The following is a 21,739-nucleotide window of genomic DNA, read 5'->3' on the forward strand; positions in this document are numbered from 1 at the left end:
ACGATTAGGTGTGGTATGCATAAAGTCGGACTGCAATAGTCCTACGATTAGGTATCGTACGCATCAAGTCGCACTGCAATTGTCCCACGATTAGGTATCGTACGCATCAAGTCGCACTGCAATAGTCCCACGATTAGGTATGGTATGCATCAAGTCGCACTGCAATAGTCCCACGATTAGGTATGGTATGCATCAAGTCGCACTGCAATAGTCCCACGATTAGGCACGGTATGCATCAAGTCGCACTGCAATAGTCCCACGATTAGGCACGGTATGCATCAAGTCGCACTGCAATAGTCGCACGATTAGGCTTGGTATGCATCAAGTTGCACTGCAATAGTCCTATGATTATCCTTGGTATGCATCAAGTCGAACTGGAATAGTCCCATGATTACATATGGTATGCATCAAGTTGCACTGCAGTAGTCCCATGATAAGGTATGGTATGCATCAAGTCGCACTGCAATAGTCCCACGATTAGGATTGGCATGCATCAAGTCGCACTGCAATAGTCCCATGATTATGTTTGGTATGCATCAAGTCGCACTGCAATAGTCCCACGATTAGGCTTGGTATGCATCAAGTCGCACTGCAATAGTCCCATATTTACATACGGTATGCATCAAGTTGCACTGCAATAGTCCCATGATTAGGTATGGTATGCATCAAGTCGCACTGCAATAGTCCCATGATTAGGTATTTTATGCATCAAGTCGCACTGCAATAGTCCCATGATTAGGTATGGTATGCATCAAGTTGCACTGCAATAGTCCCACGATTAGGTATCGTACGCATCAAGTCGCACTGAAATTGTCCCACGATTAGGTATAGTATGCATCAAGTCGCACTGCAATAGTCCAACGATTAGGTATGGTATGCATCAAGTCGCACGGGAATAGTCCCACGATTAGGCACGGTATGCATCAAGTCGCACTGCAATAGTCCCACGATTAGTCTTGGTATGCATCAAGTTGCACTGCAATAGTCGCATGATTACATATGGCATGCATCAAGTTGCACTGCAATAGTCCCATGATTAGGTATGGTATGCATCAAGTCGCACTGCAATAATCCCATGATTAGGTATGGTATGCATCAAGTCGCACTGCAATAGTCCCATGACTAGGTATGGTATGCATCAAGTCGCACTGCAATAGTCCCATGATTAGGTATGGTATGAATCAAGTCGCACTGCAATAGTCCCATGATTAGATATGGTATGCATCAAATTGCACTGCAATAGTCCCATGATTAGGTATGGTATGCATCAAGTCGCACTGCAATAGTCCCATGATAAGGTATGGTATGCATCCAGTCGCACTGCAATAGTCCCATGATTAGGTATGGTATGCATCAAGTCGCCGTGCAATAGTCCCATGGATAGGTATGGTATGCATCAAGTCCCACTGCAATAGTCCCATGATTAGGTATGGTATGCATCAAGTCGCACTGCAATAGTCCCATGACTAGTTATGGTATGCATCAAGTAGCACTGCAATAGTCCCATGACTAGTTATGGTATGCGTCAAGTCGCACTGCAATAGTCCGAAGATTAGATATGGTATTCATCAAGTCGCAGTGCAATAGTCCCACGATTAGGTATCGTACGCCTCAAGTCGCACAGCAATAGTCGCACGATTAGGTATTGTACGCATCAAGTCGCACTGCAATAGTCCCACGATTAGGCATGGTATGCATCAAGTCGCACTGCAATAGTCCCACGATTAGGCTTGTTATGCATCAAGTCGCACTGCAATAGTGCTATGATTAGGCTTGGTATGCATCAAGTCGCTCTGTAATAGTCCCATGATTAGGTATGGTATGCATCAAGTCGCACTGCAATATTCCCATGATTAGGTATGTTATGCATGAAGTTGCGCTGCAATAGTCCCACGAATAGGTATGGTATGCATCAAGTAGCACTGCAATAGTCCCATGATCAGGTATGGTATGCATCAAGTTGCACTGCAATCGTCCCACGAATAGGTATGGTATGCGTCAAGTAGCACTGCAATAGTCCCATGATTAGGTATCGTATGCATCAAGTCGCACTGCAATAGTCCCACGATTAGGTATGGTATGCATCAAATCGCACTACAATATTCCCATGATTAGGTATGATATGCATCAAGCAGCACTGCATAGTCCCATGATCAGGTATGGTATGCATCAAGTTGCACTGCAATAGACCCACGAATATTTATGGTATGCATCAAGTAGCACTGCAATAGTCCCATGACAAGGTATGGTATGCATCAAGTCGCACTGCAATAGTCGCATGATTAAGTATGGTATGCAGCAAGTCGCACTGCAAAAGTCCCATGATTATCCTTGGTATGCATCAAGTCGCACTGCAATAGTCCCATGATTACATATGGTATGCATCAAGTTGCACTGCAAAATCCCATGATTAGGTATGGTATGCAACAAGTCGCACTGCAATAGTCCCATGATTAGGTATCGTACGCATCAAGTCGCACTGCAATAGTCCCACGATTAGGTATGGTATGCATCAAATCGCACTGAAATAGTCCCACGTTTAGGTATGGTATGCATCAAGTCGCACTTCAATAGTCCCACGATTAGGCATGGTATGCATCAAGTCGCACTGCAATTGTCCCACGATTAAGTATGGTATGCATCAAGTCGCACTGCAACAGTCCCATGATTAGGTATGGTATGCATCAAATCGCACTGCAATAGTCCCATGATTAGATATGGTATGCATCAAGTCGCACTGCAGTAGTCCCATGATAAGGTATGGTATGCATCAAGTCGCACTGCAATAGTCCCATGATAAGGTATGGTATGCATCAAGTCGCACTGCAATAGTCCCATGAATAGATATGGTATGCATCAAGTCGCACTGCAATAGTCCAATGACTAGTTATGGTATGCATCAGGTCGCACTGTAATAGTCCCAAGATTAGATATGGTATGCATCAAGTCGCACTTCAATAGTCCCACGATTAGGCATGGTATGCATCAAGTCGCACTGCAATTGTCCCGCGATTAAGTATGGTATGCATCAAGTCGCACTGCAACAGTCCCATGATTAGGTATGGTATGCATCAAATCGCACTGCAATAGTCCCATGATTAGGATTGGTATGCATCAAGTCGCACTGCAATAGTCCCCTGACTCGGTATGGTATTCATCAAGTCGCACTGCAATAGTCCCATGACTAAGTATGCTATGCATGAAGTCGCACTGCAGTAGTCCCATGATAAGGTATGGTATGCATCAAGACGCACTGCAATGGTCCCACGATTAGGCTTGGCATGCATCAAGTCGCACTGCAATAGTCCCATGATTATGTTTGGTATGCATCAAGTCGCACTGCAATAGTCCCATGATTATCCTTGGTATGCATCAAGTCGCACTGCAATAGTCCCATTTTTACATATGGTGTGCATCAAGTTGCACTGCAATAGTCCCATGATTAGGTATGGTATGCATCAAGTCGCACTGCAATAGTCCCATGATTAGGTATTTTATGCATCAAGTCGCACTGCAATAGTCCCACGATTAGGTGTGGTATGCATAAAGTCGGACTGCAATAGTCCCACGATTAGGTATCGTACGCATCAAGTCGCACTGCAATTGTCCCACGATTAGGTATCGTACGCATCAAGTCGCACTGCAATAGTCCCACGATTAGGTATGGTATGCATCAAGTCGCACTGCAATAGTCCCACGATTAGGTATGGTATGCATCAAGTCGCACTGCAATAGTCCCACGATTAGGCACGGTATGCATCAAGTCGCACTGCAATAGTCCCACGATTAGGCACGGTATGCATCAAGTCGCACTGCAATAGTCGCACGATTAGGCTTCTTATGCGTCAAGTTGCACTGCAATAGTCCTATGATTATCCTTGGTATGCATCAAGTCGCACTGGAAAAGTCCCATGATTACATATGGTATGCATCAAGTTGCACTGCAGTAGTCCCATGATAAGGTATGGTATGCATCAAGTCGCACTGCAATAATCACACGATTAGGATTGGCATGCATCAAGTCGCACTGCAATAGTCCCATGATTATGTTTGGTATGCATCAAGTCGCACTGCAATAGTCCCACGATTAGGCTTGGTATGCATCAAGTCGCACTGCAATAGTCCCATGATTATCCTTGGTATGCATCAAGTCGCACTGCAATAGTCCCATTTTTACATACGGTATGCATCAAGTTGCACTGCAATAGTCCCATGATTAGATATGGTATGCATCAAGTCGCACTGCAATAGTCCCATGATTAGGTATGGTATGCATCAAGTCGCACTGCACTAGTCCCATGATTAGGTATGGTATGCATCAAGTCGCACTGCTATAGTCCCTTGACTAGGTATGGTATGCATCAATTCGCACTGCAATTGTCGCATGATAAGGTATGGTATGCATCAAGTCGCACTGGAAGAGTTCCACGATTAGGTATGGTATGCATCAAGTCGCACTGCAATAGTCCCACGATTAGGTGTGGTATGCATAAAGTCGGACTGCAATAGTCCTACGATTAGGTATCGTACGCATCAAGTCGCACTGCAATTGTCCCACGATTAGGTATCGTACGCATCAAGTCGTACTGCAATAGTCCCACGATTAGGTATGGTATGCATCAAGTCGCACTGCAATAGTCCCACGATTAGGTATGGTATGCATGAAGTCGCACTGCAATAGTCCCACGATTAGGCACGGTATGCATCAAGTCGCACTGCAATAGTCCCACGATTAGGCACGGTATGCATCAAGTCGCAATGCAATAGTCGCACGATAAGGCTTGGTATGCATCAAGTTGCACTGCAATAGTCCTATGATTATCCTTGGTATGCATCAAGTCGAACTGGAATAGTCCCATGATTACATATGCTATGCATCAAGTTGCACTGCAGTAGTCCCATGATAAGGTATGGTATGCATCAAGTCGCACTGCAATAGTCCCACGATTAGGATTGGCATGCATCAAGTCGCACTGCAATAGTCCCATGATTATGTTTGGTATGCATCAAGTCGCACTGCAATAGTCCCACGATTAGGCTTGGTATGCATCAAGTCGCACTGCAATAGTCCCATTTTTACATACGGTATGCATCAAGTTGCACTGCAATAGTCCCATGATTAGGTATGGTATGCATCAAGTCGCACTGCAATAGTCCCATGATTAGGTATTTTATGCATCAAGTCGCACTGCAATAGACCCATGATTAGGTATGGTATGCATCAAGTTGCACTGCAATAGTCCCACGATTAGGTATCGTACGCATCAAGTCGCACTGCAATTGTCCCACGATTAGGTATCGTACGCATCAAGTCGCATTGCAATAGTCCCACGATTAGGTATGGTATGCATCAAGTCGCACTGCAATAGTCCCACGATTAGGTATGGTATGCATCAAGTCGCACGGGAATAGTCCCACGATTAGGCACGGTATGCATCAAGTCGCACTGCAATAGTCCCACGATTAGTCTTGGTATGCATCAAGTTGCACTGCAATAGTCGCATGATCACATATGGCATGCATCAAGTTGCACTGCAATAGTCCCATGATTAGGTATGGTATGCATCAAGTCGCACTGCAATAATCCCATGATTAGGTATGGTATGCATCAAGTCGCACTGCAATAGTCCCATTATTAGGTATGGTATGCATCATGTCGCACTGCAATAGTCCCATGATTAGGTATGGTATGAATCAAGTCGCACTGCAATAGTCCCATGATTAGATATGGTATGCATCAAATTGCACTGCAATAGTCCCATGATTAGGTATGGTATGCATCAAGTCGCACTGCAATAGTCCCATGATTAGGTATGGTATGCATCCAGTCGCACTGCAATAGTCCCATGATTATATATGGTATGCCTCAAGTCGCCCTGCAATAGTCCCATGGTTAGGTATGGTATGCATCAAGTCCCACTGCAATAGTCCCATTATTAGGTATGGTATGCATCAAGTCGCACTGCAATAGTCCCATGAATAGATATGGTATGCATCAAGTCGCACTGCAATAGTCCCATCACTAGTTATGGTATGCGTCAAGTCGCACTGCAATAGTCCCAAGATTAGATATGGTATGCATCAAGTCGCAGTGCAATAGTCCCACGATTAGGTATCGTACGCATCAAGTCGCACAGCAATAGTCGCACGATTAGGTATTGTACGCATCAAGTCGCACTGCAATAGTCCCACGATTAGGCATGGTATGCATCAAGTCGCACTGCAATAGTCCCACGATTAGGCTTGTTATGCATCAAGTCGCACTGCAATAGTGCTATGATTAGGCTTGGTATGCATCAAGTCGCTCTGTAATAGTCCCATGATTAGGTATGGTATGCATCAAGTCACACTGCAATATTCCCATGATTAGGTATGTTATGCATCAAGTTGCGCTGCAATAGTCCCATGAATAGGTATGGTATGCATCAAGTAGCACTGCAATAGTCCCATGATCAGGTATGGTATGCATCAAGTTGCACTGCAATCGTCCCACGAATAGGTATGGTATGCGTCAAGTAGCACTGCAATAGTCCCATGATTAGGTATCGTATGCATCAAGTCGCACTGCAATAGTCCCACGATTAGGTATGGTATGCATCAAATCGCACTGCAATATTCCCATGATTAGGTATGATATGCATCAAGCAGCACTGCATAGTTCCATGATCAGGTATGGTATGCGTCAAGTTGCACTGCAATAGTCCCACGAATATTTATGGTATGCATCAAGTAGCACTGCAATAGTCCCATGACAAGGTATGGTATGCATCAAGTCGCACTGCAATAGTCGCATGATTAAGTATGGTATGCAGCAAGTCGCACTGCAAAAGTCCCATGATTATCCTTGGTATGCATCAAGTCGCACTGCAATAGTCCCATGATTACATATGGTATGCATCAAGTTGCACTGCAAAATCCCATGATTAGGTATGGTATGCAACAAGGCGCACTGCAATAGTCCCATGATTAGGTATCGTACGCATCAAGTCGCACTGCAATAGTCCCACGATTAGGTATGGTATGCATCAAATCGCACTGCAATAGTCCCACGTTTAGGTATGGCATCAAGTCGCACTGCAATAAGCCCATGATTAGGTATGGTATGCATCAAGTCGGACTGCAATAATCCCATGATTAGGTATGGTATGCATCAAGTCGCACTGCAATAGTCCCACGATTAGGTATCGTACGCATCAAGTCGCACTGCAATTGTTTCACGATTAGGTATCGTACGCATCAAGTCGCACTGCAATAGTCCCACGATTAGGTATGGTATGCATCAAGTCGCCTTGCAATCGTCCCACGATTAGGTATGGTATGCATCAAGTCGCACTAGAATAGTCCCACGATTAGGCAAGGTATGCATCAAGTCGCACTGCAATAGTCCCACGATTAGGCACGGTATGCATCAAGTTGCACTGCAATAGTCCCACAATTAGGCGCGGTATGCATCAAGTCGCACTGCAATAGTCGCACGATTAGGCTTGGTATGCATCAAGTTGCACTGCAATAGTCCTATGATTATCCTTTATATGCATCAAGTCGCACTATAAGAGTCCCATGATTACATATGGTATGCATCAAGTTGCACTGCAATAGTCCCATGATTAGGTATGGTATGCATCAAGTCGCACTGCAATAAGCCCATGATTAGGTATGGTATGCATCAAGTCGCACTACAATAATCCCATGATTAGGTATGGTATGCATCAAGTCGCACTGCAATAGTCCCACGATTAGGTATCGTACGCATCAAGTCGCACTGCAATTGTTTCACGATTAGGTATCGTACGCATCAAGTCGCACTGCAATAGTCCCACGATTAGATATGGTATGCATCAAGTCGCACTGCAATAGTCCCACGATTAGGTATGGTATGCATCAAGTCGCACTGGAATAGTCCCACGATTAGGCAAGGTATGCATCAAGTCGCACTGCAATAGTCCCACGATTAGGCACGGTATGCATCAAGTCGCACTGCAATAGTCCCACGATTAGGCTTGGTATGCATCAAGTTGCACTGCAATAGTCGCATGATTACATATGGTATGCATCAAGTTGCACTGCAATAGTCCCATGATTAGGTATGGTATGCATCAAGTCGCACTGCAATAGTCCCATGATTAGGTATGGTATGCATCAAGTCGCACTGCAATAATCCCATGATTAGGTATGGTATGCATCAAGTCGCACTGCAATAGTCCCATGATTAGGTATGGTATGCATCAAGTCGCACTGCAATAGTCCCATGATTAGGTATGGTATGCATCAAGTCGCACTGCAATAGTCCCATGACTAGGTATGGTATGCATCAAGTCGCACTGCAATAGTCCCACGATTAAGCATGGTATGCATCAAGTGTCACTGCAATAGTCCCACGATTAGGTATGGTATGCATCAAGTCGCACTGCAATAGTCCGACGATTAGGTATCGTACGCATCAAGTCGCACTGCAATAGTCCTACGATTAGGTATGGTATGCATCAAGTCGCACTGCAATATTCCCACGATTAGTCATGGTATGCATCAAATCGCACTGCAATAGTCCCATGATTAGGCTTGGTATGCATCAAGTCGCACTGGAATAGTCCCATGATTAGGCATGGTATGATATGCATCAAGTCTCACTGTAATAGTCCCACGATTAGGTATGGTATGCACTCAGTAAGGTTGTACTAGTTTCATTATTAAGTATGAATGCCTGCGCAAGGGAGTTTGAATTTTGAAATTTTAACTCAAATGTGCAATCATTCAACATTCAGTTCCAGAGATAATTCCGATATTATATTGATTATTGAAAGTTTATTAGAATAAACATCTAAGTGTTGAATCTTTAAAAGTCGGAATTTAAGCAGTGACTATTATAATGCCATTAGCAGTTCTCCTGTATGTTTGTTTGAAGTCTCGTATGTGACACTATAAATTAGCTAGTTTCATAGATTCAGTTGCATTGTTTATGTTTAATTATTCTAATAGTGTAAAAGAAATATTGTAATCAATGGCAATGTATGGAAAGGCAGTTGAAGTTTAAGAACATAATTAAGAAACGTATCTTGAAACTAATTAGTTGGTGAGTAATATATAATTATTCACTCAATCGTATAGTCATTTCTCCACAGAAATGAAACTGTGCATACGTAATAAATAAATAACTTTAGGTGATCAAAGTCAAAATGTGCCGGTTTATTTTTAGCATCGGGGCTTCAGATTCTTAGAAAGGTAAGTTATAGTAACAGTTCTCATTTTCATTGGTAGTAGTCATAACCAAGCAAGTATTTAGTAAAAACTTGATCAGTCGTAGTTTTTATACACGTATATGCTTATTACAACTTTCTACTTAGTATCTTGCCATCTCATTTTCTCAACACAATTTAAATAAAATGATACCATAGTAGCAGGTAAATTTCATATGTTTCGATTTTGTATATGTGCGTGTCAAGTTCGAAAAGTTAGGACAGTACAACGTGCTATTGCAACTATATGGTCACAAACTAAATAAAAGTAACAGAAATAACCAAAACCAAAACGTTTTGTACAACGTAACAAATAATTTAATTATCGCAGTTAAAAAAATGAATTAAGAAAGGAACATACTGTGTTATGAAGTGAATCCAAAACAATACCGACAAATTTCTAAAATAAGCCGAATAATGAAATGTTTCGCAAAAGATTTAAAAATAAAAATGTACTGGTCCGCCAAGATTTGTGACGTTAAGATGGCATCGTCTAGAACCTTCGAATAATCCACAAGTTCAAGAATATTGTATTCCAAAAATATGAGTACTATCTCTTTCCACTGAAAAGTTTAAACAAATGTTTTTCCTCTCGAATACTATCCGAGTACAACATACGATACTTCTGCAAACTTACACTAGCACAGGAAATGAGGATGATTCCAAAATAGTAATAAATCCGATTGCTCAGTTTCCTTATATACCCTGTCTATTATGAGTAAATTTCACAATATACCCTACGTGACGGACCTTATTACTCATTTTGCCACAAACATGTATATTCATGCGATCTAGCCCAACCAATGGGATGTTGCTAAACTCTTCTAGAACCATCTGAACCCCATCGCTAAATCACAAAAATCAAATAAATTTATGTACCAGTACATTGGTATATATACACAACATTATGTACATAATTTCCATGATATACACATATATGATTACTACTTTATATTCCAGTTTTATTCACTTGAATAATTTACGAAATGAATACACTAGTGGCATATTTACTTATGTTCGATTTGGATTCAACTTTGTTTTGTTAGGGACCCTCCATTTGACATGTACACACAGAGGGGTACATGGGTTTTAAGCATGTATATGTGTATATGACTGACAAGACAATAGGACCAAGTAGCAGATACACACCTAATGGCACAAACGTTATTATAGCTACAATGAAACCTATTTGCCGTACTCAAAGCAGACAACCTGTATTATTTACACACCTTCCAATTTGTTTGTACCGCTTATTAAGTTTGATAACGAAACGAATCAAGTAAATAAGTTCTGAATAGGTGCAATGCATCATTTAAGATTGGCCAATGCATGGGCAGTCATTTAATTAAAGCATTTAACTTGCATATTAAGCAAGCATGGTCATGGCCAATTACGTTGCAAGAAAGGAGTAAAGTGTCTTGTCATCTGTTTGAAAGATTCTTTTGTAAAAGTTTCAAAATATAGCTGCTCCTTCTGTCATATCCTAGACGACATTTTATTGCTTTTTTCAGACACAAATACAAGTGTCAGTACTGTTATATCGAGTAAATATGTCTTGCATCCCGCGACATGGTAATGGACCAATTGGTGCCTTTAGTACAAAGAGCAAGCTTACAATGAAATTTCCAGTTAACATGCTGAGAGGAAATGGTATATCAGTCAGACAATCACATATATTTTTTGCTGTTAAATATAGATCACTTCTCCAGTCGTCAAAAATATCACCTGTTTGATACCACACAATACAATATGTATGGTATTCACGTGTGTGTGTGTGTGTGTGTGTGTGTGTGATTTGGATTTGTAACGTAACTTTAACATTTTTTTCAGGCATATCGCTAGAATGTCTGCAATGGGGCAGTTTATAGTGATGTCTAGCACTGGGGCGTCATGCTGCAGACATGTAGCACGATGTCCTTCCCAGTCACATTATCCTGACACCATGCCGACCAGTCTAACACTAATCTTTTAATGCTGGGCGCCAAGAAATGCAGCTGTTAGTACCATTTTTTTAAGTCTTTGGTATAACTCGGCCGGGGATCGAACCCAAGACTCCCGCATTCGATGTGGATGCTCTAACCACTAGGCCACCGGAGCGGTGGTGTTCACGCAGGGAAATAAACGTTTCTGTTTATTATATACCAAACTTAATTCATGTTACACGATTAAACTCTCTCCGGCACAATATATCCCTCCTTTATGAAACTTCACAATACTTTCATAGGCTTATATAAATATACGTTGCGTAAGTGGTATGATGTGGTTGACCTAATCTGTCACATTAAATTTATATTTTTTCATTTTATTAACTATTTGACCCTATCTGAAAACAATAAGAGCTCGAATCAAAATGCATTGCTGCCGGTTTAATGTTGGTGTCTATGACAGAAGGGGAGATATCTTCTGAGAAATAGTATCAGCGTCTGTTGAATTTCGGTGCTCTGTAACGTACGCCAGTGTCTATTTATTTGTTCTAGCTCACAAGATACTTTGTGTTTGTTGTTCCAGATACAGTTTTTGTGGTCACCCAAAACTGTTTGTCACATGATATGATGGAAATCTTGTATGCTCATAAATGAAAATATAAGGACATATTTTTCACACGTAAAAGTATATATATATATATATATATATATATATATATATATATATATATATATATATATATATATATATATGAATACAATAAAATGAAGATTATTTCCTCTATAAGTCTCTATACTGTTCACTAAAATGAATATTAAGCACGGGTTTTCATGATTTTCTGGCATAGCATAACAAAACCAAAATGTATCAGCCTTCTACTGTTTAAACATTTGGTACACCTCAATCAAAGAGCACATGACATTTGCATAAAGTAACACTTTTGTTGCGATTATCAAAGAGTAAAGACTCATTGTTACTTTCAGAATGCTTCTCTACTAACAATGTATTTTAAAAGGTTCAAGTTTAATTCCAATGGCGAAATTCAAATGGCATTAATTTATTTGGTTATGAATTTGATTTCTGTGGTTCAATAGGGGACATCAGCTAAATTATATTATTTTTATCACCTGACATGTTGAAACAGGTAAACGAGGGCAGTAGTTTTAATAACAAAGGTATGATAATAACACCGCATTCATCTTATTAATTTAGAATCACAGGTTATTGATTCAGTGCAATTAAAGCATCAAGAGACATTTTCGTTTTGTTTTGTATTTTTGGATACAATAATTTATAAATATACCTGAATGTTGAATAACTGAGCACTACTTATACTGACACACCTCATTTTTGTTATGAACTTCTTCATGTCATTCAAAAATGTGTGATCAAAACAAATCAAAGCCACCACTACTATCAAGTTTTATCGGACAAATAAATAAAGTAAATAAACGACTAATTTAATTGTTGAGAGGTTAATTATCAGAGACATTTCAATACAACTGTAATATTTACGATTCACCGGAAAGTTCAAGCTGACACTGACTGGTTTATTGTTTTTTAAGATCATATGTATTTATACAAATGAATGTGTACACCTTTATATAAGTTGAAATAAATTGTTCTCAGAGTAATTATACAAGCATATATTGTGTAGCTGAAACTTATGAAAATCAAACAATGACTTTTAATGAATATATATCATTTTTGTGGAAGGTTGCACTCCCCCACACCTTCTCCCAAAACGTATATTGGTAGGTGATTTTAACAAAGAATACATTGTGTCGATATGTCCTGAAAGGCCATAACACATCTTAGGGTTGGTAACCAAATTCAAAACTGCAGGTCCAATGTATATTCTAATTGAACATCCCTTAGCACCTGTACTGATAGATGTACTTTGTCAAATGCAGTTGTAGACAACTTGCTATGAGTTGCAGTGACAGTCACATGTAGACCATAGAACTGCCAGACATAATGACAGACAAACATATTATGACTTGCACTGACCGTCCTGTGTACACCATATATCTGTCAGACTTAGCGTAAATCTACTTGCTATGACTTGAATTAACATGGAGTAATTTTCTTTTCTTTTTCAGTTCAAACCAATTTTTCCTGATGGCAAGGTATTTTGTTAAGAATGAACACCTCAGCATTGACGAAGGAATTCAGGGTACCGATGAACCATTGTGGGTCCAATACAATCTTCTCTTTCAATTGGTCAACACTGAAAATTATGCCGACATTTATAATGACATATAAACATCATGCTAATATACTTCTACCATGTAATTAACATAAACTGGATAGCAACTTGACTAGTTATTATGACGAGATCTGTAGTCTGATGAAATGGAAAAAATGGTAGGCATTTAATTAATTGTGGAAACGGAAGCAAGCTGACGACATGGAAAATTAAATATTCTGTAGCGATACCGTGACAGAGTTCCATTAATGCTATGCATAGTTTGACCTCAGAAATCACTGTCAATTAACTATTAGGTCAGGTGAAAATATCGATCACTGTATTTTTAAAATAGTGTTGTATATTGACTAAAAATATAAGTAAAGAGTACATGTCTATAAAGGCACGTCATATCAGTTGCTGATAATATTGCTAAAAAATGGAGACTATGGTTCCAAAGATAAGGAAAATAAATGAGATATTTTTATATCAGTTGACATTCCATAATATCTGCTGTGAATCACTTAAGATTTCACACAAAGGAAGTTTGTATTTACAAAGGATTTTGGTAAGTGACGGATTAATGGTTTTGATCTGAATACCAAATAAGAATAGTGAATGGTTGAAAATTTAAATATTGGAAATGAAGAATTATGAATCGCATAAGGTGCACCTACAATACTTGTGTAATATGTGTATCAATATCAAATGTTTTGAGAATTTTGCTCTGGAAACTAAATGTGAAATATTGATTGATAGATGTACTGAAAAACATAAAAACAGAAAATGAAAAAACATAAAATAACAAATATTAAAGGCTAATTCACACCACAAGACCAATACACCGAATATATATATATATATATATATATATATATATATATATATATATATATATATATATATATATATATATATATATATATATATATATATATATATATGTTATTTCAATGTAGTGATTTCGGTTTACCCCACCCCATGCTGCACGAGCAAAGAGCAAAGTGCTTACGATGGGAAAGCATACAGCTTGAGCGCTCAAGCTTTTCATAGCAGCAAGACCCGTGTACATATAGACTGATCGTAGAGTCAAACATCACATTACGGAAAGATTTGTCAGTTAGCGGTCCACTTTACGACACAATATGTTTACTTGTAAAGGTATGTGAATTGGTAAATGTTATTTCTCTATTTGTATTATAGGATATATTTGTTTTATTCTCATACCTATCCTGTATTTTAGGTAGTTCCAATTTGTGTTGTATACTGCAATGTTATTAGATTTATTATAGCCTGTTTTCTAGCTTCTAGTATGCAGTATGTAACTGAACGGAATGACTGCATTCACATTAATGTTGCATGTAATAATGGCAGAGAGAATGTTATTTCAATTTCTGTAAGATTCTCATCAGACACATTTTCACTTATGAACCTGTTTATATTATGAAAACCTTGTAGAATGGTCACAATAACAATTTGTTTACAAAATAATCCACTCCATTTGCATTACATATGTCATTATGTTGTAAATGTCCATGCCACAGATAGTACGCGGATTCAGATGTTATAGTTTCAGCTGTGAACAAGGGTGAAAGACTGAAAGGAGTGACCGAATGATAGAGCTATGCTGTATATTTGTTTTTGCACAGTACTGAAGGTGTCATTTTAGCCTTGGTGTTAATTTGGGTTGGAATATACCCACCCAGGGTAGTGTTGGCGGTGGTGATGTTGGCCCGGAAGAAGACAATCATTATCTCCTGGTGAGGGATCAAAGCTTTGGGACCAACATATATACAGGGAACAAGAGGTTCTACGGATTCGCAGGCAGACCAGGAGGGGCAGACCATCTGTGGTGCTTCCTTGACAATCCGACAGAGCGATGGGACTGAAAATATATTGTGGTGATGAATTGGATGTCGCTAGATACATGTCCCAATTTTTACATGTATGTACCACTAATCTGAGCGAAAATTTGTCATTTATCACTGAGTGAATATTTGTTACAGAAGTATAAACTCATTTATTACTATTTGAACATTTCCTCATTGTTTATGTATATGATTTTATAATTTGAGTGAAATCACTTTATATGAGGAAATAATGTATTTCTTATTTGCTTTTAATTATGTCTTCAATATCAATTTTTTTACACTAAAGTCTTTTCAATTACCTCTCCAAGTATCAAACTGATTAATGACCACCTCATTTATGTGTACGGATTTTGCTCGTTATCAAACTGATTAAAGACCTCATTCATATTTATGGATGTTGATCATTATCAGACTGATAGAAGATGTTTGAATACATAAAACTATATTCCATGTTTAGAAATCTGGATTCCAGAGTGACGGCAAGGATTTGTTAATGAACTGAGCCATGATGTACTCAGTTGCATACCATTAAATCACTTGCCATGGTCTTTTGGCCATAAAATTAAATCAAATGTAATGATTCTGTGTTTTCTGGGAAGATAGTTACCTCCCTTTAACTCTGCATGATAGTCTTTAATGAACTAAAGTGCCGCTTCCACCCTCCCCAATATGTTCAAAAATCCATCGTAGCTAAAGTGGAAAAAGCGAGTCACTATTAAATTAATTATCACCCTTCCCCGATATCATTAGAAATCCCATATAGCTAAAATGAAACAACTATCATTACTGCCCCTCCCAAATACATTGAGAAATCCCATGTAGCAAAAGGGAAAAGCAATTCGAGAGAAATAATAATATATAGAAGACATGTTCAATATCAAATCAGCACGATTTTCATTTTGAAACCAGTCATCACAAGAAGTCTTTTAATGGAAATAAGCGTGTCAATAGGACCATCTCTTCAGGGAGATTAACGGTATCCGTATTTTCATGACGGCCGTATCTTGTGTCGAATCGGAACATTTTGTATTAGGATCATCTGGACATCATAGTGTCAAAGTAAAAGCATGTCCTCAGCAGAAGAAGCGATAACAAAATGTAACATGATCATCACGAATGACATATGTTATGCCAAATCTGTACAGTTGGTACATTTGTAACCAAATGAACATTGTAAAATGTAATTAAGTTAAAATCTAATGCCAATATAACTAACCGTTCAGGAGTAGAAAAAGTAGCAAGTATCTGGAGACATCTGTCATGATGGATAATGGATACCAGTTTCATATATAATCAATGAAATATTGGTATGAGTTTGGGATATGTTACAGCATTTCTTCCAGTACATTTGGAGAATTCACCATTCAAGTGCTAACGAATGATAGACAAATGACACGTGACAAACGTCGTAGCAGCTAACCAAGTGCCAGTGGATGATGGACAAATCATACTGGATACATAACTGATCATAAGGCCACTGCATACACTCTTCTATAAAACTCATAAATGATCATATGCTGTGTATATTTATCATGATGAATAATTCTGTCATTTAGTATCCATTCTCTGTAAAATTCATAAATGATCATGTATCGAATATATTTTAATAATGGATAAATTCTGTCATTGATGATCCATTATCTTGAAAATTCATGAATGATAATGTATCGTGTATGTTTTAATGATGAATAATTCTATTATTGATGATCCACTCTCTGGAAATAAAGACTTGTAAGACAAATTGCCGTGTGCTTCAACAGCAAACATTTTGATGGTATGAGGTAGCTGCTGATGTAGTAATATTGTAATAGATGCAAGAATGATAGGTATATAAATGATAGGCAAATAACTGATAAGGATATAAATGACATATATATATATATATATATATATATATATATATATATATATATATATATATATATAATTTATTTTCTCAATTAATCAAAAGTAAAAGCAATCCATACATTAAAGTAACAGGGTAGGATGACAAATAATTCAAGTTATATCATATGGAAGTAAACATATATATGGTTCTTGATACAAATGTCACTCAAGGCCTCTTGAATGTTTCATTGGTTTATTGGACCTATAATAGTCAGTCTTCTGTTGAATGAACATAATACTTAATGTGTTTGGGAAACAAATGATATTACAGCGGCCATACTGTGATGCTACACTGGTAGGCAAACATCTACACAAAAAAAGTTTAAAATATCAGTCAATTAAAAGGCTGAGAAATCTGACAACATATAACATCTTTAAATAAACATAAGTAAATATTATACAAGTAAGCTTTCATAGTATATCAACCAGTGCACCACCATTGTTAACTATTTCATAAAAAAAGAAAACCAGAACTATATCCATAGTCAACACCATAGTCCTTTTTTCCCGCCACTAACTTTTCCACATAGTCAACACTGATTATATTATATGTCTGCATAGACGATGATATAATTGTCTTGTATTTCTCCATAGTATACACAGTAATTGTCTTGTGTTTCACAATAATCAAGACAATAATTATCTTGTATTTCTCGATAGTCACTTTAATTTTATTGTATTTCTCCACTGTCAACACTATAATCGTCTTGAATTTCTCCATTGTCAACAATATACTTGTCTTGCATTTCTTTATTGTCAACACTATAATTGTCTTGTACTTCTCCACTGTCAACACTATACTGGCATTGTTTTTTAACTGTCAACACCATAATTGTCTTGCATTTCTCCATTGCCAACACTATACTGGTATTGTTTCTTCATTGTCAATGCTATAATTGTCTTGCATATATTCACTGTCAACAATATACTGGTATTATTTCTCCATAGTCAACATCCGACACATACATATGATGGTGAGTATGAATTATGACAGCTGTAAGTAAATGATAGTCAACGCAATAACTCGTTTGTTTATCATTAGTAAACACTATACATTTCTTGTTTCTCCATTGTCAAGGCTATACATGTCTAGTTTCTCCATTATCAACACTATACATTTCTAGTGTTTCTCCATTATCAACACTATACATTTCTAGTGTTTCTCCATTATCAACACTATATACATTTTGTGTTTCTCCATAGTCAGGTAATGCATTCTCAATTAATCTTGTAGAGCTCACACACCTCAGAGATGAGTCATTATTATAACCGCATATAAAAATGACATGCGATTATGTACAAAGCTGGACTTTAGTCATGGTCACATACAGTAGTGATGTTTGTCATGGCATTTGTCATTATGCTATTCCTTAGTTAGTGACTATTGGCATAGAATTGGGCATTCTGTTAGCCTGTATTGGATCCAGTCAACCACTCGTCGTCTGTGAGAAGAGGGACCTCTGATAATTGAAACCTGTACTAAGTAAACAGTTCATGTCATAGTTTCCACTTATAAAATCTTGTCATAGTTTCCACTTATAAAATCTTGTCATAGTTTCCACTTATAAAATCTTGTGTGTTCCAAGCATTTAATCTGAAAAGACAAACTGATTTTTGAAATCATTTTAGCCCACGAACTTTGCCATGGTGCACATAACAAGTGTAAAATTAAAGCAATGCCTATAACGTTAAATGATACGCGAACTAATTGCTCATGTTATATCTAGTTTTCAAACCAAAACTTCAATAACATGTTTAAACAGTCATTTTAAACTATACTATATTCCCTCTAATATAAAGCTTTCATCATATATACTTTCAATTTACTTGCAGATGTACCATAGTACCATATGACAATATACCCATTTCCAGGAACACCAAAGAAACGTAGATTACAAAACTGTATATCAATGAACATGGAAAATAAATTAATGTTTATATATGCTGAAGAACCACACATTTATTGCTGTATGAAAAGATAAAGACAAAAATGCATAAACACTTGCGATGAAGATTTTGTCCTAACAATTTCATCAGTTGCTTTCAGTGAGGTAAAATTAGTATTTCATTTTAGTAAGATAACCATAAAAAGTACATGATAAATCAGTTATATTTAATATACTTATTGTTCATAACTGGTGCTTTTTGAGGGGTTTTCTTTCTTTTTTTCATCAGTAGTTAAGTGTCAACCTACAAACTGTTTCTTACACCAAATACATGGCACCCACCACGTTTCGATCCAAGTCTGTGACAAAATACTGTTATAGTGTGAAAACTAGTTTTATTCACAGTGGTAATGACAATGACCCCATGACTTCCAAATCAACAAGCTTCTGCATTACCTGATGTGCAAATCTTCCTAAAAGGTAAGTCCAATTCTGCGAAATATTTTTTTGTGCCAAAACTGTTCCTAGTTCAATCAGTGATATTGACCTTTCACCTTTAAATATCTGAAACAAGTTTTCGTTCTTACTCAATATGCACATTATCTCCAGAGTTATGGTAATCTCAGATTGTGTGGAAACCAGCTGTTGTCTTTCAGTCACAGTGACCTAGGACCTGTTTACCCTCTCTTGCTCCAAGTGCATGTCTTCCACAAAGAAAGTTATTTTGTTAAAACTAGTTTTATTTTTTAATCACAGTGACTTTGAATCTGACCTAGTCAATATGAACTTCACAAGGCTCTCTCTTACCCGAAGTTCAAGATTTCCACAAAATTTAGTAACTGTACAAAATGGAAAAGTTATGTTTGCTGAAAATAATTTTCTTCTTTTAGTCGCAATAACACCATTTATTGCCAACATTGATACAACTCTTCCTGAAGCCAAGTATATGCCATCCACAAAGTTTGGCACCTGTACGCAGTACACAATTTGCATTCTTGTGAGAAACAAAACTGGCATCATACAGACTTTGACAGAAAGTTTTAATTAGGCAGTAGAGCAGGTTTGGAAACTACTGTTTCGGTTTATATATCAAAGCTGTAATAAATCTATTAAGAACAAAAATCAAGGAGTCCCTTTCAAAGAAACAGGAAAGCTCTCCTGATTTACAAAAATGGCTGGCACAATTCTCTCTAAATATTTATAACCCACTGCAAAATATTCCTAACGAGTACCAACATACCTAAAAAGCGTGTTATTAATAACATGAACAGATAAAGCGGAAAGTGTGCCATGACAAGTTATATACATATTCTTCTATGATACTGTGTTTACATACTAATTTATCTGTTGCCACATTTATAGATTTTCTTCTGTTGTTAACAGGCTTCATAGACTGAGATCACCTGTCTCTTTTGCTTCTCTAACTCTGGACTGTAGACTTCTTGACCAATTACAGTTTCAATGTCATGAAGCACAGCTTCAATCTTGAACCAGTATTCCTCAAAGTCTTCTTGGCTAATTTGTCCATTTGGTGAATGACCACATATATGATTTCTACATGAATGAATTCGCTCCACATTAGCTCCTAGAGAGTCGTCCCTTGGGTTATCTGGCGGATCAACTCCCCATCCATTTGATGGACGGATAACCGTACTGACGTTTCTTATCATTGTGTATAACAACGAAATATCAAGCTGATCAATTGGAGCTGTAAAACGACCCTTCGGATCTGTGAAGAGCATCTTAATCTGATCATTGTTAAGAAGAGCATTCTGCCATTGTTTTGGTCCTATCTGTGTCCTGCTGGTCAATCTGGTTTTGTTCGCTAGGATTGCCTGGTAGATGTTTGCATGGGGTGCAGGAACTCTGGTAAGTAAGATGTCTCTCATGGCATTTGCACAAACAGTTAAAAGAGCAACACAGAGTCGAGCATGGTTCATGTGTTCACGTGTTATGGGTGCATCATCATCATGTACCTAAAGAGTGAGGAAGGTCAACATTGTTACAAGACCCATGCCATCAGTGATTACATGTAAAGTAAAAACAGCAATGTAAATGAAATCACACTAATGTAAATAGTGTAAAGATAATGTTTGGTATTGTTTGCTCAAATATAATAAGACAGCAGGATTTACTGTACAAAATGTAAGGAGATTCACTTTGAAATGTGTGTAAATCAGAATGGGATTTCCATCTTCAATACTTCAATAGCCTATATATACATTATCAGGATTATTTATTTGAATTGCCTCCTCTCCTTTTTTGTAGCTAAAGTTGGAATAAAACTAAATTAAAGCATGCTCACCTATCTGTTCATACATGGATGTAGTAGTGGATTGTATGCATAACACATTTTCGTTTAAGCACATGATATCCTGTACTTTGCGGCCAGAATATTTTGTTGAGAAACCGCCAGGGAAACCCTCAGCAAGAACCACCGACCAACTAGAAGCTACCGGCTAGCCTTCTTACATACTCACATTGGCCGTTGCTAAGAACACGTGGGGAGAGGTGAGATGGCAGTGATCAATAAAGACAAGTACCAAAAACCACTCAGCCACCTAGGGCCCCTAAGAAATATAGAATCAATAATGACACTAGTTAGACATATAAAATATGGGGAATGAGTTTCTTTGTACTTTTGATATTTCTTTCCAAAATTAGAATCACAATATAAATGGAAAACTTAAAGCAGGTATTCGTATAAGTAATTGTAGAAAACACTGCCTTTACTAAACAAAGATCGAA

The 21,739-nt window shown here is 37.9% G+C and overlaps 1 protein-coding gene across 2 annotated transcripts in view; it reads right to left on the bottom strand.

Annotated features, from left to right (window-relative positions):
• Positions 1-17,154: 17,154 nt before the first annotated feature.
• The window catches only part of LOC149807445 (uncharacterized), a 77,264-nt gene continuing 72,679 nt past the window's right edge, over positions 17,155-21,739 (bottom strand). The window contains exons 12-13 of one of the 2 annotated variants that reach the window (XM_089966662.1): positions 20,328-20,967; positions 17,155-18,699 (exon numbers count right to left, since the gene is read on the bottom strand). In XM_089966662.1, the coding sequence (XP_089822788.1) occupies positions 20,368-20,967 (600 nt within the window). In that variant the 3' untranslated portion in view covers positions 17,155-18,699; positions 20,328-20,367. Of the gene's footprint in view, positions 20,968-21,739 lie in introns of both variants that reach the window. The other variant, XM_089966653.1, reaches the window with a different exon arrangement.

Source organism: Sinohyriopsis cumingii, chromosome 1, assembly GCF_028554795.1.
Source record: "Sinohyriopsis cumingii isolate HCF-2022 chromosome 1, ASM2855479v2, whole genome shotgun sequence".
NCBI lineage: Eukaryota > Metazoa > Mollusca > Bivalvia > Unionida > Unionidae > Sinohyriopsis > Sinohyriopsis cumingii.